The following is a 25,510-nucleotide window of genomic DNA, read 5'->3' as shown; positions in this document are numbered from 1 at the left end:
TGTTTTGGATTGTTTCAGTTATGTTGGATGTAAAGGAAATAGTAGTGTGTCAAGTCTGAGCTGATTGAGCGTGATCAGTAGAGTCAGAGCTACGAGACATCTTAGCCTGAGGATGTGTGCACATTTTTTTTTTTAGTCCCATGCCTTTGACTTGTTTATGAGTTTAATGAGGAATATGTGTATGTGTGTGTTTGTGTGTGTGCGCCTGTTCTGCTAATTTAGAACCCCAGCACTACTACAGCAGCCATGTTTGACGGCGAGTGGCTCTGGCAGCCGCGATGACTTCATGAGTACCCCCTTCTGTCCTCATGTGCATTGTGGGAAATGCTCGCTCTCCTGACTCCGTCGCAGCTGTCCACTCACATCATATAACGTCATGGCGATGCGGCCCACCACCATTCACTAACATGAACACACACATGCACACACACTCCACAAACAGGATGTGGCAAACTGAAGCCCGTCTCGTGATTGGTCGCCTCGTTTCCTATTAGATGAAACGGTAGAAACAAGGTCTAATTGGCAATAAATGGTCTGTGTCTAATGATGAGGTCTGTTTTCCTACTGTGTGTGTTGTGTGTGTCGGCCTGCATATCCACACACTCCTAAATATAGAAAGATCATTTTTACATATTTCTATGATGCATGATTTTTGCTATGTTACCGAAGTTTTGAGATACACTTAGACACTTATAGAAAGACAATTCAGATACAATTATCTATTTTGACTCTTTATTTTAACATTGTCTTATCCATATACTGTATATTGTGTACATAAGAGTATTAGGGCCAGGCCTGAGGGAAACGGTGAGAAAAGAGATCAAGAATAAAGCCAAAATGTTGTGAATAAATTGAAACTTTAAGTATATTTAGATCTAATTGGATTTCTTATACCAATTCATATTACTGATACTGAAAATGTGACTTTATACTCTGACCTTTTATTCGAAAAAAAACTAAAAACCTTCTCCCTTATTTCTTCCTCAAACGGCCCCTAATAGGCTTCTGTAATGGTGCTATAGCACATCATCTGGAAATGAGTTTCAGACAAAGTTGTATCCAGATATGAAATACCTGGATAATGAGGTCACCTTACTTCATTGCAGTTAAAATCCTATCATTTGAACGTTGAAATGATGTGGTCCTGCTCACTGATTTTTCATTTAACCAGTTATCGCCTGAAACAAAATATCAACCAAATCATCCACAGCTAATGTAATTGAAGTATCCACAGTAGTTTTCAAAAAGTCCCCTAATGGAACAATTTGGTAAAGAGGAAATGTTGAGACGGTTGTGGTACCAAGGAATCATCCTCCAGGGAACAGTGATGTCGGCACCAAAATCAATGGCAATCTGCTCGGTAGTTGCCAGCCAATCTACTGCTAAAAGTGCAAATTGTGTCCTTTGGGTGTGGGGTAAACAGCAGATCAATTACATTTGACATTTGATGATAATCCAATAGGAACAGACAAACATTTGTGTGGACAATAAGAAACAGGAAGCAACAAGTACACCTTTTAAAGTGATTATGTGCCATTATGTGCTGTTCACTTTCCCATACTGCCTAGACCATTAATTGGTTCACTTTACATAATGGGTCCTGACATAATATCCTGATATGCAAAACCAAAAATGTTTTCTCAGTTCGAAATCGGCAAAAATCGCAGATCTGTTTAGATTGACAATAGTTTTTTCCTTGAAATGTTTCCCCCAGATAATAGTGTCTATTAAAAAGTGTGGTATCTCTTGTAGAGAAAATTATTACGACACATGCATTAGTTGTAGTTAGTGGAAGATGATCCTTCAGAACAAAGATGGAGCATTTTAAAAGACGCTGTTCCAACAGGCGTAAAAATACTAATTTTAGACCCCTGACTGTGATAATTCTCACTCCTGTGCTGAAAGGAAAGAAAAGGAGAAATACAAACTAACAGCACCAGCTCAACCAGTAGGAATTAAAATATCCTCTGGTAGGCACGTTTCAAATGTGAGGAAGATGTCACGCATGCAGAGAGACAGACAGTCCGTGAGCAGCTGCTGACGATCAGACAGACCGGCAGATATTCAGGCAGATATTCAGGCAGGTTTTCAGGCAGGTTTTCAGCACCATGTTCTCTCGTCTGTCCTCTGGGAGCCTCCGTCTCCTCTTACCAGGATGTGTGAAGAACTCAATCACAGCCCCCGGCCCACAGCTGGGCAGGGTCGCACACTCGCAGTAATTAAACTACATCACTCAGCCTCAAGAGGAGGGCGCGCTGCTTCTCTCTTTTTCTCAGCTATATACTCAGTTTGTTTTTCATTTTGGCTGTTTTCTGACCCTATAAAGTAATTAAGTAAGATTGTGGCTCTCTCTAATGTTGAAAAAATGCACATACCAGCACTTATACATTTCACAAATCTGTAGTTTTTTGTACAACTTAATAAAACAGGATAAAACTTCATGATTACTGAGCTTTAACTATGCTGTCAGGTTGTTGTTTTTTTACATTTTGCAATGGTGTTATAGTTTCCTGACTGGAGGATTGAAGCCACCTACAGCTTATCTCCATAAACCAACACCAAGTGTTACATAACGATAGTTACAAATCATTCATTTGCATTTTCATTTGTCGTTTTTCTCGAAATGTGGTTAATATTTGCATGGAAACCTGCCCAGTGGTACATTTATTTCCTATACTGTATGTCAAACTTTTCTTTCACATTTTAATCAACAATAAACTGTCCAAACGAGAAGTCCTGTCCTTTCCCCCTGAAACTTGTTATGGCTGACTTGTTAGTGGAGAGTTGCCAGTTTAAACACTCGTTAGCATCAGTATTGTACTTAGTTCTCTCTTTCCACCAGTCATTTTATTTTTTGCATGTATTTTTTCATAGATGAATAGAAAACCAGACCAGTGTGTTCCCTCCCACAGGTTTTGATGGGCAGCATGAGTCACTCTTGTCTCTCAGTATTTTTCTGCCATTGTTTCTTCAAGGTTAAAATAGTTCACGTTCTATTTTTATTCCAGCGAGAAAAGCTGAATCGCAGCTGGATATATATTTGATGAAGCACACAGGAAATAGGTTCTTTCTTGTGTGTGTATTTGTACACCAATTTGAAAATCACGTGTGTATGAATGTGTCTTAGTAAATGTATTTGCCTATTTTATTTATTCTCCAGAAAAGCTACCTGCTCAGACATCCTTTAGTGGTTGTACCTGTGTGTGATGAAACAAAGAGAACGTGTGTGTGTGTGTGTGTGTGTGTATGTGTGTGTGTGTGTGTGTGTGTCAGACGATAGCATCACCCTCCATATTTCCTGTGCCGGTGTCTGGCGCCCACATGGATATATTGTGCCGATGATAAAGGGATATTAAAACTCATGGCTTCTTCTCCAGCCTGCTCCCTGCCCGACTGTCTGTCTGCAGTCATCAAATCATCTCTTCTCAGGCAAACATGAACACACACACGGACACACATACATGTGCAGAACAAAGTGAGTTATTGATTGTTGAGGATATAAAACTGCACAGAGGGATGATTCATGTTTTATATCCTCTTCATTTTGCTCCTACAGGTCACTGTTGCTTTGAGTACAGTGAAAAGACTATTCCTGCTTGTCTTTCATTTGTCCACACCATACCACCAGAGTATTATCTTGGTATCTAAGTGTTTTATTTATATAATTCCCATTACAACACTATTTACAGTCATTCTGAAGTGTTTGTATTATATAAAGCAGCTATAAAAGCTCAATATTACAGAGTTAGCTAGGGTATTGCTAGGTGGTTCCCCGTTTCTCAGTGTTTTGGTAGGTTACCTTGGTAGTGGCTTGGTGTATCCTAAGTGGTAATTAGGGTGCGGCTAAAAGGTATTCTGCTTGGTTGTTCACTCTTTCCTTAGGTTGAATGCTTTGGGAGGAAGGATGGGTCCATTATTCTAAGTTTCTCTACAGTTTTTGCAAAGTATTTATCAGTTTCTTTTCCAAATGTTACTTTAAGAAATCTACATGATCTACTCCTCATGGCATAAATTGTATCACTCGTTAGTTAAAGGTCCCATGTCATGCTTTTCTGGTTATTACCCGTCCCCTTGTGTGTTATGTAGCTTTTTTTGCATGTAAACGGTCTGCAGAGTCACAAACCCTCAAAGTACACCCTGTAGCGAGTAAAACTCTAACACAGAAAAGACCTGTCTATGCTGCCCCAGAACGCCTCGTTGGACATTTCTCTTTTTCCATTGTTTACTTCTTGGGTATAGTGACGTATTTCAGGTATGACGTAACGTAACGTAACGGCTCCGCAGATTGGTCCAAATTGAGCAATCCGCGGAGCCGTTACGTCCACGGAGCCGTTACGTTTGGACCAATCCGCGGACTTCCTCACACACACACACTCGGTGGGACGTTGCAAGGCTCGCTGCTGCGAGGAGCGGGACACTGTGAGCTGGCTCACTGGTGTGGGGTCGGCAAGACAGCGAGACACCGCAAAACTCAGCCTGGGCACACACACACACACCCGCAGCCTGGCTGGGAGTTTGTGTGTGTGCCCAGGCTGAGTTCCGCGGTGTCTCGCAGTCTCGCAGACGGCCACTGGGCTCACAGGGAGGGGGGGGCAGGAGCTCCAACAAGCCGTTAAGAACAGAGAGTGAATACACATACTATACAGAGATGCTGTATGAGAAACCAATGTGAGTTTGGAAAATTGCACAATATAAATGTATTTTAGTAGACCTCAACAATGGAATTATGATCAGTAGAAATGGCCATGACATGGGACCTTTAAGCCTTTTTGGATTGTTTGCCACTGGGCAACTTTAATTGGAATGAATGGAGTCCCTCAATTCAATTAAATTCAAATGTATTTATATAGCCCAATATCACAAAACACATTTGTCTCAGAGGGCTTCACAAATCAACAAACTAAATGAATGATAATGTAAAAACAAGAAACATATCTGAGAATATAGTAAAATGACAAGATACATGTGAAAATACCAATGACACAAATACAGTTAGAATACAATAATTCATAATTCATTCATTTTATGGGATTATTAATAATAATTCCATAAAATGAAGGGTCCATGGGGATGTTTAAAAGGGAGTTTATAACCAGTTTTAATCTGTACGCTGTACTAAAGAGGAAAGTCTTCAGCCTACTCTTAAATGTGTGGACACAGTCTGCCTCCCTAATCAATTAGCTCTATATCCAGTTATCTTCATATAAGAAATTGACACATACAGTATTCTCTAAATGTGAGCATAAGGAGGCTGTATTGCATCTCAAAGTCTTTGGCAGCCTTGAACTGACAGCCGCTACTGGTATAGCATATTGGAGAGTCACAACCTACTTGATGTTCAGCATCATGGAAAGATGATATTAATTTAAGTCTTTACAGCCCTCATCAATATTTCATCTTTTAGTCAGCTCTCTCACTTCCTATTCCTAAAGATGGGTTCCATTTCCAAACAGTTTGATAAATGGGACTCACAATTTGTATGTTGAAGGGTAATACGAAAATATTAAAATGGAGCCTTTGGAAATCCATCACTGTCTGACAATTTGATTAATGCAAAGCCTGTGCATGAAATATGTATATAACAATATACTGTATATTACATAGCAGCCACTTCCATCCCAGCAGCCTGACTTCACCCATAATAATAATTCCCATTCCCACAGATGTGCTTTATCGGTTACCATGCCAACTGGTAACCAAGGAGCATTAAGCGACCTTTCTTGTTTTCCACTTTTTCTGTGTGTGTGTGGCATTTCAGGCGTGTGAGTGTGTGCTACCCTCCGTATAAAAGCTATTGTACCCTTGAGGATTTTCTTCCTGCTTGTACTTAACTCTTAACTCAGAGGTTTAAAAAACATACTCATTTGGGATCTTATGAATAATGTAATTTACACTGAAATGCGTTTAAAAAAAATGCTGTGAATTAGCAGTTTTTTGTTTAGCTGAGGGAAAACTAACAGCTGGCAATTTAGTCTGATAATCAATCCACTCTGACCTCTCAATCCATTACATGTCCGCGGCATTGTTCGTCGGATTGGACAAAATGAAAATCCATTTCAGTGTTGTGTTTTTTTTCCAAATGATAATTACAATAAATTATCCACCTTTTAAACATGTAAATCTACGCCTAATTAAACAAGGTGTGTCGGAATGGCCCTCGCTTTTTTTCAGATTCCAGATTTTTCCAGATACATTATCATTCCCGGCTGCGCTTCTCTCCATGTAGCCTCGAGCACGTTGGGTTTTTTTTCTTAATGTTTCAGAGGTGCACTTAAGTCTCTCCCTCTGTGTACAGCCTGTAATGAGGGCTGCCAGCTGTGTCTCTGTGGCTCAAGCACACACACACACACACACACACACACACACACACACACACACACACACACACATACACACACACACACACACACACACACACACACACACACACACACACATACACACATACACACACACACACACACACCACACCACACACACACACACACACACACACAAGGACGTGCCACAGTAGGTCGCTCCTCCATTTGTACTGTAGGTGAAAGCAGATATAAACAGCGCATGATGTAATCGTCACGTGATCAACCTATATGCTGTGTGTGTGTGTGTGTGTGTGTGTGTGTTTGTGTGTGTGTGTGTGTGTGTGTCTGTATGTGCATACAAAATGCTCGTCTCTGTTTTATTTATTGCAAAATTCAAAATATTTGTGTTTCGTAACCACTGCTTTTTTTCTTTATAACATGTCACTGGGCTCTGAAGAGTATGATTTGCATGTTTGAAAAGGAAACAAAAGCAAATGAAACAGGAAGTCATTGTTACTTGCAAACATATGCTGTGATTTTTTAATGCTACAGTGAAATGTTGTGTAACCGTCCATGTTTGTGTGTTTACAGAATCCTGGCCACGGTGGGTACAGACTTCGACCTGCGAACCCTGCGAGCAGTGAGAGTGCTGAGGCCCCTGAAACTGGTGTCAGGAATCCCCAGTAAGTCACTCAAAATCATACAAATATTTACACAATACGTGTACCATGGAAGATTGAGCTTGTACGAACTGTTGATTACTTCTTTACTTTATTTCCAACAGATTTAAACTAGTGTTGGATTGTCTTATTGGGAAGTTTGCAAGAGAAAACTGAATAACACTCACTACATATTTAATGAAGCATGGGTCTAAATAAAGTATTTCACACAGAGCTTTTGGGCTTTTTTGCTCCATTAACATGTCTTAGTTCAGATAAACGATAAGAAAGACCCCATCAAACTTACTCTATCTGAAGATTGCTCCCAAATTCATCCAAAGTGAGCAAGTTAATGCCTCATTTATATATTGTATCATAACTTCAGAATACTTGCCTTCATGTAAGAAATATCATTTTGATATTTATTCATTTAAAATGTCACCCTTTTCAGGGTTCTCCTCTTAAAGGCTTATTTGTGTTTACTTGGACCATTATGTCCATACAGCAGGTGATATTTAAATTGTACTACCAGTTTATTGATAAGACATTGGAGTAGCATAATATCCCTCTAGTCAGACGATCAGAGTTTACAGGCCAACTTCTACCTAATTGGAGCGATGTTGTTGTGTTCCCATATCTCAGCCTTTTTATGATTGAGTACAATGTTATAAATAATGTAGTGATAGACAAACAACAAAAATAAGACCCAAGGTAGAATACACCTTAATAATCCTTTGAAACAACCCCTCTAACTCCCCCCTCTCGCCCCTTTCCCTCGTCTTTCTGTCCCTCAGGTCTCCAGGTGGTGTTGAAGTCCATAATGAAAGCCATGGTTCCTCTGCTTCAGATCGGCCTGCTGCTTTTCTTCGCCATCCTCATGTTCGCCATCATCGGGGTGGAGTTTTACATGGGAAAATTCCACAGCACCTGCTTCAAAGATGGTGAGAGCCAAATCTTGAAGTAAACATGCCAAGTTAATGCCAGGAGAAACTTTCAGCTGAAAATGTTTTACGCACGAGAACAAATATTGCATCGCATATGGATGCAGGCGTACATAAATGATTCATAAGTCGTGTATGTATGTTTGTGTTCGGCTTAGGAGTGGCTTCACATTCACAGCGCTGGCAGGCAGCGTGTTTATATCAACGCAACAAACAATGTGCACAGCAGAATTTCTGACAGCCATTTTTCACATCTTGATTTTGATGAATGGTATTTCACAGTCTTCAGGTTTTGATTGATAGCTTCCACTGTATCTCAATATGAATTCTCATGCTCCCCGCCCCCTGATCGAACGCTACCTCAGACGGTGTCAATGAGGTTACAATCCACTAGTTCTGTCTCCTACATCAGAAGGAAGTATATGTACTGTAGAGTTTCAACTTTTGTACACATTTTGAATGTGTTTTGATGTATTGGCAGCCAGATGATTTACAAGACCATTACAAGGTTTAGTTCACACCTGTTTTGAAAATAATCATTACAACAGAATCTAATTGAGTTAATAGGAAAGAAAGAAACAAGCAAAAAAGAATCCAGTTTTCAAATCAATTTCCACCAGATTCATCTTTAAGACAGCAATCTTTATTATCCAAGAATCAATTAATTATTCAACTCATTTCATTCACAAACAAACTTACAATCATGAGAGATAATGGATATATGTGAAATAGGACAACCTGATAAGCCATCTGAAGCTCGAGAAAAAGGTCCCTAATACTACAACTGATATTAACATCATGTCAAAAATAGGAACACAATCATGTGTATAGTTACATTTAAAACCTACAGAATACCTAAGACTAACCAAAGACCCTCAAAACTAACTGACCTCGAGGAGGGAGAGGCAGAAAGAAAAAGCCTCTCCCTTGTGTGTGAGTTAGCATAGCAACAAAACCCATTTCTCATCAGTCACAGCCAGTTTATTATCGCAGTGGTATTATTATATGCAGCATTATAGTAATTATAGAGAACACAATCAGTGGGCTCGAATGAAATTACCCATTGTGTGAGGAAGTGATAAAAACTGCTGGTGTCAGAGAGAGTGTGAAAGGCGAGCCTGCAGGGCTATTGGCTGGCCCAGCTGTAAAACAATGTGGATATGTCCATCAGTCTGTCTGTGTGTGTGTGTGTGTGTGTGTGTGTGTGTGTGTGTGTGTGTGTGTGTGTGTGTGTGTGTGTGTGTGTGTGTGTGTGTGTGTGTGTGTGTGTGTGGTGTGAGCAGTTGTCACAGCTTGCTAATGTACAGTACGTGTGTTATTGTGTTATTTTAGTCCAGAAACACAGCAGGGTTTGATTAATCTGAGCAGCGCTGGTGACAACTTCTTACCATAAAAGCTATTTTTTTCGTGTGTGTGTGTGTGTGTGTGTGTGTGTGTGTGTGTGTGTGTGTGTGTGTGTGTGTGTGTGTGTGTGTGAGCATGTGTGTGTGTGTGTGTGTGTGTGTGTGAGCGTGTGTGTGAGCGTGTGTGTGTGTGTGTGTCTGAGCATGTTTGTGTTTTTTCAAGTGTGAATTCTTTGGCTTCCCTTCACTTGAGTGCAAGGTTATTGAGGAGCTTGGTTTGTTTGTCTTTTGGGAAATAGGAAATTGTTTCTTCTTCTCTGTTATTTTATCGGCTGAGGCTTTGCCAATGAAACAATAATTATGAATCTGGCTTCAACAATGAGGCATTTTCTTATCAAATTGGTGGTCCATTGTATGTATTTTGAAAAACTAATATACACATTGGTTGAAGCCAGATTAATTGTTTTATAAATCAGGCTGAATGATAACTGAACAAACCCCACTGTTAAAAACCCTCAGAATATATTAGGAGTGATATTCTATGGTGGTATGTCCTACTGGCTCAGAGTTGAACTAAAAACACAAAAGCATTTTAAGAAACATTTCCATACATTTTTTTATGACCAACTTCCATTAATAAAACAAAGAATATTATAAAAAATAAAATTATTATGGAAACAAAACAATTTTAAATATATATGACATTTCACTTTGACTTTTAAATGTTTCATTAAGAAATGTTAGCCCCAATACTTTAGAAACAGCACTCAATAGAAGAGAGTAGAGAACTGAGATGCTCCTGTAGCGCCCGTGGACGCTGAGTCCGGCTGACGCAGCACCTGTCAGTACGAAGGATAGGGAAAAGAGACATTTTACTGGAGTGACACCAGAGGGATGTTGGCTGTGCAATCTGGCTCTCCAAATCATCGTTAATACCTGGCAGGGTCTGTGATCATGGCACTATCCCTCATGAAACTCTGGGTGCACATGGCATCTGTTATACTCAGCACATGTATTCTTTATTCTGATCCCCATCTGCTGACGTGTGTTCCAGCTCATCCTTCAAAATAACTCTCTGCTTCCCTCCGCCCTGTAACCTCATAATCCCTGCTCAGTCAAGCACATAGTGACACATCTCACTTAGTTAGACCACTACCTCGATAACCTTTGGATTGGAAGAAACAGCATTTCGATCTCCCTGTCTGTATCACACAAACAGAAGAGTGACAATAAAGTTGACTTTGACTTTGATCTGACGTAACCCTGACAACACAACTTCTGTAAACTCACTGAAAAACACATCTTTATCAAGTTTTTGTTTATTGTTGCTTAAAAGTCATATCCTATTTGATGTTTTTGGCATTGTTGGGAGGCTTTAATAAGTTTTAGACAAAGAAACATACGTATAGTGCAGTTTAATACTAGATCATCTTGATTTACTTCATTACCTGAAGTGTGCATCTTCTACTGTGTATCTGTGTGCACTTGTATTTTCAACAAGTATGCTCCACTGGATGGAAAGAAAGATGTAGAGAAAGTATAACAAAGATCTCAGTCTTTAGTTTAATTATTTAGACTATGTTACTTTGTTGGAGCTCCTATTGTGGTTAATTGCAAACATACTATTTGTTTGATCTGCCATTTTAGATGTTCCTCTCTGTGTTCAGTCTTTGTCATTATTAGCTAATGTTATTCAGTTTGGTTGACCTCCTTTACAGTATGTGCCCACAACTTTGTTACATAAGTACATAAATTGTTTGTTTGTATTTGGGGTAAATAATACCACCCTTTGAACATATGGTATCTTCGATTCTCCCAGTCACTCCGATAAGGTACAACTTAGATGTCATCCCTCGTGATGTGTTAGCACTATCTTAAAGTACCAATAACTTTCACCTGCACCATCAATGGAGTGGAATAATTCAACTGAAATAAGAACCCATTAACAGCATATTTATTTATGTTTAATAAATGGGGAAAGGAGCCAATAGTTTACTTCCAGATGTTGTGAGTGAAGATGAGAGGCTGTGATAATGGCTGCTGGCCCGGTGCCTCAGCTGCGATAACAGTGCCGCTCTGCTGGAGCCTGCTGCTGAAGAGGGAGCCAAGCCACAGCAGAGCTCCAGATCCACCTGTCCATCTCTGTGCCAGCCTTCACCTGTGGTCCAGGCTTTGTGCAATGACTGACAGAATGAGGCTGCAGTCACACTCTGCATGATAAGGTCCATAGGTCAATGGTCTCTATTGAGAAGAAGCAGTCTATGTGGGCGGGGCACCTGGGAGGATGTTCCCAGGTGTTTCCCTATGGAGGTGTAATCGGCATGACATGATTAATAGTTAAGAGATCATGGGATATACATATCAGGGCAATATAAGGCAGCTAAAGAAAGTTGCAGGTGATAGGACCCGAATAAAACCTGCTAGCATTTTGGAGTACTGCAATCATTTCAGTGGCTTAAAAGAATGCTTTACACTTTAAATTAACATTTGTATTTGAATGACTCACCCTTTGTTACCTTGAATGCATTTTCCTTAGTATTATGCCATCCAAACACTTAAATGTAGAAGTCTGGAGGTGTAGCGAGAGACTGTTTACTCTGTAACATTTGAGCGAAAATGCATTTGTTTTGGAAGTTCTCAGCAAACATAGTTTTGCTGTTGTTAACTTTCTGTTAACCTTTCTCATGGAGGCAAACCTTTTCAATAATTATAGTACTTTGAGATCTCACTATTAATCCTACCATCCGTCTATCCATTAGACACATACAGTCAGAAGAAGTTTAAAATGAAAAAGGACCTGAATATGTACATTTGCCTATCGATCTAATTCTCTTTCCCTAATTATTTTTTCTCTGTGTCAGATGAGATAGTAGCAGACTGGCCTTGTGGCGTGGAGCCCCCGGCCAGGTTGTGTACGAATGGGTCCATCTGCAAAGGATACTGGAAGGGACCCAACTTTGGCATCACCAACTTTGACAATATCGGGTTTGCGGTGCTGACAGTTTTCCAGTGCATCACCATGGAGGGCTGGTCGGAAATCCTCTACAGCGTGAGTCTATATGCTTTTCATACTTGTTGACGTTTTTAAAGTATAATCTTGATTTTCTGCCGTCTCTGTGTTTTTGCGTACATGTTCTTCATCATCCTTTTCAATCTTATCTCCTACGTTCAGCTATATCCTCCTAGTTGCAAGGCTTCAGGATTTCCTGTTAGTTGTTTGGTTTGTTAGTTAATGTCTTTGATATCAAAACAATTACTGGCCAGACTGTTATGTGTATTCATGTTCCTAAGAAATGTATTGTTCATGATTATGGTGCCACCACAAGCTTCACATTTTTCCCTGGACAAACATATAATATAATATAAGGACTGAATTTTATTGAATATAGTCATATGCATGGCTCTCTGGGGATGATCCCAACAGTATAAAATGATATGAGAACCTTAATTTCCCCCAGATGATAAACCCTTTTTTAATTAGACACCTCATGAGCTGTCTTCTTCTGCTGTTTTTCTAATGGGCAGATTGCCATTAGTTTTTTGTAATGTTTTGAAGAATTAAACCATGTTGATTAAATTATCACATGGCTCTTACTCAAGTGCAACTCCCTCACCTAACAATGTTATCCCAGCACTGACAATAAGAGGTTTAGAGGATTAGACAGAAGAGAATAATGTTGTTTTTGCCAACCGCCAGTTTAATATTCTTTGGGTAATGATCATGTTAACATTTTGGAACCAGCAGGGGTGTTATGAACTCATCAAACCATGAATATTTCACACAGAGAAAGATTTATTTGAGAAAACACTCTTTTTCCACCACCCATGTGCTTAACATTTATATAAAGACACATATTCACACCTGGAAGCTGCCGACCTGGAGCATTTGGGGGATTGTTCTTTTGATGAATGGCAACTCAAAGGCAGTTTGTCATATTTGTTCATTTTACCCGCTTAAGTTTTAAATACCAGTATATTTACCTATTAACCTGTGAGCTATATACATGTACTGTATGTAAGCCAGCATGCTGCCTGAAGCAGAGATTGGGACACAGAGGCAGAGTGTCAATGTGCCAGTTCTGGTTCTGCATGGATGAATGTTAGCAGCAGTGGCACAGAAGACACACTGTACCTGTCAGGTGTTACTCTTCATGTACTGTCTGTAGTTGATATATTCCTAAAAAAAAAAGAAAAGGCGTCTCAGTACACTCAACTTAAAAGACAATTACAGAAATTGAGAATAATACCAAACAAAAAACTATTTTTTGTTAGTGATGTACAGAAAGTTATTTACAGTATGAACTATAACAGTAATGAGAGACAGAAACCATTATAGCAACTATACAATTCAAATGTTTAAGCATAGTGAAAAGGTCTGGGTGCCCTTATTGGTATAACAAGTACCGTTTTTTAACTGTTTGATGGTTAATGTTGAGTTATAAGTTTTGTGACCTGACTTACATGCTGAAGTAAGGCCATGTACATAGGTTATAAAAACCCAAACCTGACCCAGTAGTCCTGTTGCCTAAGCAGGTTTCGCAGGGAGTTGCAAAGGTGCACTGATTGCCCAACATTTGTAGAACAATAACAGACAGATGTCAAAATAACTTTTTGTAAGATTTGATAGATAAACAATCTGCCGCTGATTTTTGGCAAAACAAATTGGTCCTTGGCATCCAGTTGAAATGTTTCTACTTTAGGGACAAATGTTATCCTATCCGAGGCACATTACACCACTTCATTAATGTACAGAGACAGAATAATGAATTAAAGCTTTTCTCTGTATAGTTTGTACATTTGCTGTCATGTAACTATGTTGACCACAAAGAAGAAACGTGAAGGCCATGAGGTTTGTGTCTTAAACAACTGTGTCACGGGACGACCCCTCGAGCTCGACACGTTTTTACTACTTTTTCTCCCTGTCCCTAACCCAAACAGTTTTGTTAACTAAATGCCAGCACCTATCTTTTTTGCATGATAGTGCCTTTTTAAAACCCCTGCACACAAAAAGAAAAACAAGAATCCCTTTAGGATAAGCGGCGGCCAGCCAAGCAGAACTAAAAGTGTCTGGGCTCATCTCACATCGGCTGTCTGACTTAAAGCTTCACGTTCTCATCTGAAGACAAAAAACCTTTCCAGTATTTAAAGAGTAAAAATGTGATGAAAGATGTGAATGGCTGACCTTGTTGCAAGGATATTTTGAGATGAAAATGTTGAGAACGTTGGAAGAAACGTGTTGAATTATGAACATGCCTGAACACCAGCTCATTAGAAAGACTCTTAAGTTCGACCTTATAAGGTGAAAAATACATATTCGCATTTTTTTTTTTTTGCCAAATTTAACCTTGCACCATTTACACAGAAGCTGTAGCGTGGGCCGCGTGTTCAGCCTTAACGGGAAGTAAGGCTTTGTGATTGAATATAAATTGAATGCTAACCCAGATAGGTAGCTAAGATTATACAAAAAAACCTGTCTTGTCTGTTTTTGTAACAGTTATTTTCAGGTGAATTAGCCATTAGCTGTGAAATGTGATAAATTAGTCTGGATCCATTAAATTGTGCATATCTCCTTGTTAGTTTTTGTTCAACGTTTCATTGTTGTAGTTCACTATAGGCCTACCTTCCTTTTAGGGGTGTATCCGTATTCGTCCCGAACCGTCAGGGTTCGACACATGCAGTCACACGACGAATACGCCTTGTTTTACGAGTGGGAAAAAAGTCTGTCACTCAGGGCAATATCCATTATACTATATATAATCCAGGGGGCGGTATTGCGCCTAAAAGCTGTTTGCCAGCCGCCCTTAAACAACAAATAAAGAACAACAAAACACAACAAAACGAACAAAATACAAGAAGGAGAAAAGTTAGTTTGGCGATTCCAGATAACACACAGGAGCTAGATCCCATCCAAACCGAGGTACGTACCGAACCGTGAATTCTGTGAACCGTTACACCCCTACTTCCTTTCCATTAATCTTCTTCTTTTCATCTGAAAAACCTCCCTTGTTCCATCCCCTGTCTACTTCCCTTTTCTCACGACTTCATTGTTTCCCTTCCCAGGAGATAGCAGCTGACTGGCACTACATTGGGAACCACTTACAGAGCCTTCCTTCCTCCTCCTTCTGCTTCTTGCTCTTCATCCCTGTCAGACTCCAAACATCTCCCGTAGCTTTTTCTGCCTCATTATCCTAAGCGATTCAGACATACGTTTCTAAGATCCGAGGAAACCTTTTTCACTCAGTTGGTACTCTTTCATCGTTTTTGGTCCTTAGCTTTCCCTTGCTCAAAGTCATCCATCTTGATCCTTCAGTTACTTTTACAGCAGCTTTTTTTTGTGACGCATACAGTAGTGTTCTTCCTGTGCGAATCCAACCAGCTGATTTTCACCATCCTAGATATTATTCACTCATCCCATTGAGGCATATTTAGTCTGTTTTGATTGGTGTCATTACCGTACTCAAGGGTTTACTTCACTACACGTGGATGATGTTGAGCCCATTTGAGAGTGTATTTACAGTACAGTCCTTAAACCGTTTCCGTGAAGTTTAACGCCTTGCTGACCATCTGTCTGTTGAAACCATGGAAAGCAGTGGTTTGTGACTTGGCTGACAGGTGTCCAAATCCATGAGGACAGTATATCTAACAGCAGGTATAAACAACAGTTTTTTAAGGTTGCTATTGCTAACATTTACGGTCATTATCAGTGCAGAAACAGAACCTATACGTGGGCTAAACCTGATCATTCTGCCTGACATGGTCTTCATGTTAGCAGAATATTTTTTGGGGAGCAGAAAGTCTTGTGTTCTGTTAAACTATACCAACATATAAATGCAGAAGCTGTAGGAAACAAGATACAATTCCCTTCACATAAGTGCCCTGGTTTGTAGTAAGAGTGGTATTAACCATTTCAAGCATTCTCCTAAAAGGTTAGCTGGTATGCTTTTGCCCGAACGCTATCTTGAAACCCATTGGTTATTGTCTGTCAACACACTTTTTTTATTAGCCTAAAATGTGCTTGAAACCAGCTAATTGTAAATGAGCCAGATGTCAGAATAGAAATCATCTCCCAATTCCATTTTTAAATTAGCATATCAGACTATTACAGAAATGAATGCACGGAGAAGGAAGTATTGGCCCTGATATTCGATGGCTACACAGGACCCCCCCAAAGTATTGGAAATGGCTTACAGGGGCTGAATCATTGTAAGACCAATAGCCAATGGGATTGGAGGCACCTCCTGAAAGTACCTGTAATTAACCATCGAAGCAGAGCCAAGATGTTCCACAAAGTTGTCATAGATAAACCATGACAACGTTATGTAGTTTAAAAGTGCCATAGGTGTATTTGTGTAGATGCTAGCGTACAGTCATGACATGTATGCATTATCATCCTGAATCAACAAATGTAGATGCACTCTTGGTACAGAAGCAGGGGAGGGGGGGGGGAGGGCAAGATCTAAACATCATGGCTCTGGGGACACTGTGGCTTTATACACTCTCCTTTAACCTAGCAGATTGATGACTGTATGCTAACTCTGCCCAGAGGGGGAATGCTCAGACCTTCCTCTCTAATGGAGCAAAAGAAAATACCCCTCCCCTTCATTCCTATCCTGCCCCCTCTTCTTTTTATTTCTTTATTGCCTCCTCCCTGCCGTCCACCCCCACCTCATCCCCTCATAACTTCTCCTCCCCCGGCGAGGCCACATCCCAGAATCCTGTGGTCTCCCAGCAGCTGACGTAGTGAAAGGAAGCTCTGCTGTCTGCCATGTTGTTCCTCAGCTTAAGGAGACAACGAGGGACCATTCAGACCAACTATATGCCTCTGATGGTGGCAGCGTGTTGTTACAGTAACCACTGACGAGACGAAATACAAACACAAGTCCAGTTTGAGAGCAGAAAAGAAGATACATTATTAAACCATAAGATTTACATTCTAAAAAACCTGCTCAGAGACTTAGGAAAGAACATTTTTATCTGCACGATGCAAACTGTGTGCAAAGGCAGAGGAAATAGAAACTTAGACCAGATTGGGAGTACATCTGTGTTGTTTTCCTTTACTCCTATTTTTATTGATTCATTTTGATTTGTCTCAGCCCATACATCCTGTCAGAAACTAAATGAACAGATTTGTTTGGATAAAAGCATCAGCTAAATGCTATGTAATGTAATGTCGTTTTTTAATATTCTGTAATAAGTAAAAATATTTGACAATTTAAGAATTATAACAAAATCCAACTTATAAAACAAAACAAACACATTTAAATATACATACATCATTAATATTAAATGTAACTATACAAATGAAATAAACCTTTATTTTCAACAGTCCTGGTTATTCTAAAAGGAAAATCCAATAAATCTATATTTGAACGTAATGAGAAACGTAGAGAGGCTGACTAATGCTGTTTTTGGCCTGGGACTTAATTATTAAAACTGGCCTTCCTGTTTCATAATTAATGACGTGGCCTGGTCCTGTAACAACACGACTACCAACCTCTGCCCCCTACATTTACTATCTCTCGATAATGTGTTTGGTCTTGTGTGTATCTGTCTGTTATCTCGAATTAGACTATTATTTATTATGCTAATTTACGACTGTGTGCTGCTGAAGGACTTCTTGTGGTGGCGGTGATTCATAATTATTGGAAAAACTCATTTTGAGGCTCTTTTACACCGTAATTCACTGCTAAAAACCAGCCTCACCCGATCTTAGGCCATGCGCCAAGATTGTGAGGGGGCAATATTTAGCATGATCACACCTCATGGAGATCTGTTCTCTACTGAGGGCACTTTCCTAGTTTAGTCGTTTAGCATAATCGTTAACGCTAATGTGTTGTGGGCTGCATAATGCACAAACGAACTAGTAGACTACTCTGTTTCTTCTTTTATCAGAATGAATGGGTACCGTAGAAAGTACAAGGTGTTTTATATGTTCTAAATTCTGAGTCAATTGCATCTACTTGAGAGACTTTCCTCAACAACAGACAGTACGTGGTGTGATCCTGGTTATGTAAGCAATTACCAGAAGCAGAATTAGCTCTTCTTAAGGAGGATGTGGCGTCATTGATGTAACACAAGAGTCTGCTATTTCATCCTGTCTGCCTGCAATCGTCTTCATGAGTTCATTTGAACTGCAACGACAATCATTCTGTGAACCTAACAAAGAGGTTTTAGTGGCCTTAACCAGCAGATCAGAAAATGCTTGCATAATATATATATATATTTTGTAACATATAAAAGAGGTCAATTTGGAATGCAGTCATGACAGGGTGTCCGCGGGGTCTTATAAAGTATTAAAAGTTGATCAATCAATTTAGCCAAAATTAAGGCTATTAAAAAGTATTAAACGGCATTTTCCAAGGTATTACATTTTGTAGCTTGTTTTCAATAAGTATATAAATTGTCCAAAGAGGTTGTATTCTACAGTCTGCCTGAATGTAATCATTGCGTAGGTGTGTAGTGTGATTCTGTGTAGTTTATTTATGGCATCCCGTTGGGTTTGACGTCACCTGAACAGGACATCGCACGCTCACTGCTTGATAGCGCGCGAAGGTCCGTTTACGCCGGTTGTTAAACAACATCGTTATGGGGAAATGCAAGTTTGCGTCCAAATGGTTGGAAGATAAGGAGGAAGGACAATCAATACTGTATATAGTAAATGTGAGGTAAAGTGTGTCGCCAATGTAACCGGTTAGAACTCCAAGTGGCGATGAGGTCTTAAAATGTATGGAAAGGGTTGTTGGGGTGACGATTAGGTTTTCAAAGATGCCATTCAGCACCCACACTGCATCCACTCAGTATTCTCATTGAACTCAAAAGGGATGATGGACAATGTACTCTTGTGCTGTAGAAGACAGAAAGCCAGAACGTTCTGGTACACGATGACATTTGTATAACCAGTGAGAAAGCCTTGGAAGCAGAGCATGTCTCCAAACTGAGGCGTTGCTCCTTCTTGATGTTTTATTCACGAAAAGGAGCAGAGGAAAAGAGTGCAAAGGGTGTGCATATAAAGAGCGATTTCAGCTTATGCTAATAATCATAATGTTGCCAGCCGCTGCGGAGCTTTTGACTTGAGTGAAATATCCTCCCATCAGTGTCGTCTTTAGCGGCTAAACCGCACAGTGGATGTTACAGATATGCGCCTCCAAAACAGCTGGAGTCCAGATTATGGTGGAATATGCAGCCAGAAGTTCATACTATATCCACACAGGGAGAAATAATTATTCTGTCATTTGCTAGATTTTCTTTCCTATTTCCCCCTGCCCATACATCCACTGAATTATATCCTGTTGTGATAATAACAGTCAGTGTTCAAGGTGAAAACAAGTTGCTAGCATAAAGGCTTTTTGTCTTTCCCTTTATGATCGACACTATTGTTATTTCGACATTTACACACGACAGATGATCTGAATTGCTTGTGGGCCTGAACTGAACATGCCATGGCATTTATCTCTCTCCTGTGCCAAACATGTCCACCTTCATTCTCACCTTCAGATTCCATTTTAGATATTATTGCCATGTTATCACCAACCGGCAGCAGCTAGATTAGATCTGACTTGTTCATTGTGACATCCTTCTCTCATTGGAGTCCCTTTGTGTCCTGCTTCGGTCAAGGCTGGAGAAATATCATGGATGTTCGGATAACAAAACGTGGTTAAAGTCAGTAAGAAACAAACAATGGTCTCGCAATCGTGTAATGTGTTTAAATGACTTGCAGTCACTCAATCAATTCCCGTGTTTGACATCAACGAAGGGAGCAGGTCATGGTGCATAGATTGATGGATGTATGGCTCAAAGAAAGGACTACCCAGGAGAGCGATGTGAATACCTGAAATGACTTCACTTACATGCATAAATAATTTAAGCAACATATTATATGCCACCGCCAATTAATGAGGTGTTTAGAGGTCGTGGTCTTTTAATCGATTTATTGTATATCCCATTGGATTCATTACTCAGTCTGTTTACTGCTACAGTCCAGGTGCAGAGATACTACTGCACTTATTTTTGGCCTCAGACCTCTGCAAAGTCTAATTAATTGCTTGGAGTGATGATACTTGCCAATTTTAGCTTCAATTAGGGCTGAAGACTACTTGAAGCAGAATGCCAGAGGACATTTAAGGCCAAAAACTCACAATTTATTCTATTTTTATAAACCTCAGAACGATTTTTAGAGCTCTAACAATAACAAAACTAATTTTGACATGATCCAACTCTGCTCATTTGTCTCCGCTATATATATATATATTTTTGTTTGCAGAAATGCTAACAGTGATCTACAATCGACAGCAAAGGTTTGCACTGTTTTACACTGTGATTTTGCTAAAACATTCAGCTGGGAAGTGACTCTGTTGTAGCAGCAGCAAGATGTGTGTGTGTGGTTTTTCAGCGTTGATAATATGGCCATCTTTGTTTCATGCCCTGTTACGTTATTACATTTCCTCTGTCTCTCATGGAGACCTAATGGCTGCCATCAAATTAGACGCAGCCCTAATTACCTCTGCTGTGTCATGTTCAGGCTGAAAGAAATGTACTTGTCAGTTAATATTGCACTTGAATGAAAATCTTGTGTTTTAATCTCTTAAAATGTTTTCCCAATCAGCTGCTCACATTAAGTGATGGGATCATACATGAACGCTCTTTTTTTTTGGTTAATGTTGATTTCAAATCTTGTATTTTGGCCTCCCTCTTTTGAGATCTGTATGTAAGTCACTGTGGTCTAGTGTGTGTGTGTGTGTGTGTGTGTGTGAGATGAAAGGGGTCACAGGCACTTTCTCTTCTCACTTCATTACAGCTGTGAGCCACAGAGGCAGGTGCACCTTGACCTTGTCATGGCGACGTCTTGTGCTTGTCAAATCCTTGTGAAAAAGGAGCAGAGAGGGACAGTTAGATACCATGTGAACATTCAGTCTGGCTGTTTGAAAATCCTCTAACCTCTGTGGACAATATACAATACTCGCCTTTAACTCAGAATATGTATTTTTGCAGCAAACTTCACATGAGGATCCAAAACGAACAAAAAAAAACAAGAGTTCCCTCATGAATTATTCAACAAATCACAAGTTTCATTCAATGTTTTCTTTTTCCACGTCAGATATGGTACATACATAAAGGTAATGCAGGTTGTCGCGTTATAATGCAACATAAATAAAGGGTATAGGTAAATGTGTTACCCTGAATCAAATAATGTTTAACACTTGACACTGTCTGAATAATAAGCTCAGAATTGACGAAATATAAAACGCCTTTCTCTCACTATGTAGGCTTTGGAGCGTTAGAATATATTTCCTCAAATACCATCTCACTTTAAAACTCATTGGTTTGAACATGTGCGATTCATACTTGTTGAGTACTTTGAAATGAAAGGGACTTTGTGTCCACATTTAAAAGGTCAGCCTTTTGAAGTCAACCTATTCAATTAAATATCACCAACATTAGCCTCCAGCTAATTCATTCACCATCAATAGTGTGTGTGTGTGTGTGTGTGTGTGTGTGTGTGTGTGTGTGTGTGTGTGTGTGTGTGTGTGTGTGTGTGTGTGTGTGTGTGTGTGTGTGTGTGTGTGTGTGTGTGTGTGCGTGCGTGCGTGCGTGCGTGCGTGCGTGCGTGCGTGCGTGCGTGCGTGCGTGCGTGCGTGCGTGCGTGCGTGTAAGCCGAGAGTGGGAGGACACTGTCAAACCACAACTGCATGATGTATGACTCCAAATTTTGTGGCAACATTTCTTTTTTCCTCACTGATCATTGAGAGCAGTCAGCCAGCGATGACTCATGGGAATAACAGAGGTGGAATAACGATATCAAGTGAACTCACACAAACATTAAGCTCAGTGGATAGAAATCACTAAAGTTTGTCTTTAAATATCTACAAGAGTAGGAAGAGTTCAACTATATTTATTCTTTAGAATGATGCTTCTCGAGGTGCTTCATTAAAGAGGTCCCTTTATGCTCATTTACAGGTTCATATTTATCTTTAAGTAGTATTTTAGTAGTTAGTATGTGTTTGCATTGCTCCTGCCACACATCAAAACTTTGGCTTTGCAGTTATTACGAAGTTGAAATACCTACTGACATATTTGTGTTAGCCTCCTTAGCTTAAGACATACTGGATTGCATGATGGCATTCCCAATACAGCTATACGTGTCAGCCCAATTACAAATAACAGTATCGGATCAGTGCATAACAAATAGACCTTTCACTTATTATAATCATAACAACATTTTAATCTTGTATTTGCTTTCTTGTCTCATCACATTATTCTTGAACAACATTTAAGGTCATCAGAGCTAAAGGCAAAATGTTGCATTAGCAGCTTGGTAATCTTTCTAAGTGACTATAACCATTATGTGTCCTGTATCTGTTCTCCTACACTATGGTTTAATCTCATTAAAGGTGGGGTCTGAAGCAGAGCTGGGGGGATTGTCATATGGAAACCAGCAGTATTTGGAGACCAGATCTTTATTTGCAATCTGTGAAACATACAATATAACTCCATCCTTCAATATGTTGCATTATGTAAAAAAGGCATTAAAGGTGGGGTAGGTAAGTTTGAGAAGCCGGCTCGAGATACACTTTTTGTTATATTCCATGGAATGCTCTTAACATCCCGATAGCAATGAATATCTTAAGTGCTTTGACAAAAAATCCATTAAAAAATGTCATCTGTGGAAGCCGTAATACTGTAAAAAGCACGACCAATCATTTGAGCCGGCCCGGCTAAAATAACTGGATGGCCTACCTGCCTGTCAGCCTTCCATCTGTGCACAAACTTATCTCGTGCCCTCATTGGTCATGTGCGCGTTCGTGTGTGTTGGAGGAGGGGCTCTGTAAGGAAGTGGCAGATTTTTTCCGGCTGTGTATTTTCAAATTCTAGCGATCTCGAGCTGGTTTCTCCAAAATTACCTACCCCACCTTTAAGCATAAGAGTAAAAACAGGAAACGTTTATTCTGTCCTTTAGTTCTTGACTCTTACCTTGGCTACCTCGGGAACCACTTTTTCTGTAATGTATCGTATAATACACCCAGCATCAGTTGAGCAAAGGGCCACATTCATTATTATTTCGAAAACAGATTCTAAGGTAGATGATTCTAAAAATGTAATCCAAGTAAGGAAGACAAACCTGCAGCAAAATGGAGAGAGTTTGCAGGAAACAGGACTCAAGTATGCAAACATCTTATATAATATATGGATTACATGTAGAGGGAACCACAGATGTGTTTGCCTGCCGCTGCCAGAGGCTGTTTGTTATATAGCATGTTGGATCACACCCTCCATCCAGAAGTGACATATGGTAAATTGAAGTGATGGATGTCCTTCCATGCTGCCCAGGGGCCACGGTACAGGTGGTCTCTGCTATTCTCTTCTCTCCTCACAAAATATATACATTGGTGCTTTTTTCCACTTTCTTCACAACAGTGAGATTCCTAAATCTTCTCTTTGCTACCCAAAACACTCTTTAATGTCCTAACCAATGGGTATACAACCTCAGGTTTGTCCTGCTTTACTAGTTAACGCTTCTTCTACCTTACATCTGAGCAAACCAGCAACTGTGAGACCACCCCGGAGACCTTTCCCTGTTTCTGAATCTGAGAGAGGAGTCTTCCCTCCTCTCCAGCTGACAATGGAGAGCTGACGCAACAGAGTGCATTTCTACTTAATTGTCTCCACAACAGGCATCCAGAGTTCCCCAGTGAGTAAAGAAATAGTGTATCTGCTGCTTCTGCAAACAAATACCGAACTCTGCTTAGAAATAAAAAACAATATCACTCTTCTTTCAGCTCTGTTTTAGTCTCCACCAACTGCTCAGGGAACTTAGCGCTAACAGCTAGCTAGCAGCTTTTCCACAGGTAGTAATGACACTGATGAAAGCAATGGGAAGGAACTAAAAAGTAAAACTGCAGGCTGCAATGCCGACTTCACTGTGCTGAAAGAAACGTTAGGGTTACTGTTTCAACTGTTTTTTATAATAATAATAATAATAATAATACATTCGATTTATATAGCACACTTTAAAAACAACGTCATCTCAAGGTGCTTCACAAAGCTATAAGGAACAATAAGTAAAAAGTTATCTAAAGGAGCATATTGGATAAAATATGACAATATAAAAATAAAAATAAAAGGTTAAGAGCATAGAAGGTTTAAGGTTTTTTAATCCACAAAAGTAACTCAAAGCTCATTGGTTGCACAACCCGTTATTACATTCTGCATAATAATCAGCCATATGCTCTTGTTTGTTGCAGGGAGAAAGTCTATTTTTGCGACTATTTGGGTTTTGTAATAATGGGCAGTCCCCAAGTCACTGCAGCCAGCTGTCGCCCTAAAACCTGTTCATGTATGGGGTTTAACCATAGACTGTATATATAAAGGGTTTAACAAACACAATACAGAAGCGCTAGAAGGGTTAATACACATCATTTTGAACATTAGGCAGGGCCAGAATCCTTGTTCCCCCCTTTTTATGCTAATATAAGCTAACTACATCTTGACTGCAGCATTGTACTTAAAGGTGGGGTAGGTCATTTTGGAGAAACCAGCTCGAGTGCGCCAGAATTTGAAAATACACAAATCTGCCACTTCCTTATAGAGCCCCTCCTCCAACACACACGAACGCGCACATGACCAATGAGGGCACGAGATAAGTTTGTGCACAGATGGAAGGCTGACAGGCAGGTAGGCCATCCAGTTATTTTAGCCGGCCCGGCTAAAATGATTGGTCGTGCTTTTTACAGTATTACGGCTTCCACAGATGACATTTTTTTTATGGATTTTTTGTCAAAGCACTTAAGATATTCATTGCTATCGGGATGTTAAGAGCATTTCATGGAATATAACAAAAAGTGTATCTCGAGCCGGTTTCTCAAACTTACCTACCCCACCTTTAATGCAGAGATGTGAGATGAGATTATATAGATCTTCTCATGTCCCTTTGGAAAAGAGAGCATATTTTCCAAACCATTTATTTATGCTTCGTTGAATCGAACTGAATCAAGGGAGACAGTGGGAGATGAGAGGTTGCTCATGTAAAATTCATACCAAGAGAATTTAACAAAATGTTCGGAGCAAGAGGGAGAGAAGCAGAGAAAGACACGACGAGATGTTAGACTTGAAAAATAATTGATGAAGAGCAACAGAGTAAAGCTTATGGCAGCCATTTATCCTGGTGTGTGGGCTACTTCTCCTCTGACGGCTGAGACGGAGGGCGTGCCGCTGTATACTGTACGTGTGTGTATGTTCATCCCACATCCTCGGACGCATAATATAGATCT

The 25,510-nt window shown here is 39.9% G+C and overlaps 1 protein-coding gene across 1 annotated transcript in view; it reads left to right on the top strand.

The window, feature by feature from the left end:
• Positions 1-25,510, top strand: part of cacna1bb (calcium channel, voltage-dependent, N type, alpha 1B subunit, b) — a 152,528-nt gene that overhangs the window by 48,400 nt on the left and 78,618 nt on the right. Inside the window, 3 exon segments of the mRNA XM_034126055.1 lie at positions 6,894-6,985; positions 7,756-7,902; positions 12,107-12,294. Of these exon segments, the coding sequence (XP_033981946.1) occupies positions 6,894-6,985; positions 7,756-7,902; positions 12,107-12,294 (427 nt within the window).

Source organism: Trematomus bernacchii, unplaced genomic scaffold (assembly GCF_902827165.1).
Source record: "Trematomus bernacchii unplaced genomic scaffold, fTreBer1.1, whole genome shotgun sequence".
Classification (NCBI taxonomy): Eukaryota; Metazoa; Chordata; class Actinopteri; order Perciformes; family Nototheniidae; genus Trematomus; species Trematomus bernacchii.
The sequence above is the reverse complement of the archived record's forward strand: the minus strand, read 5'-3'. Positions and strand labels throughout refer to the sequence as shown.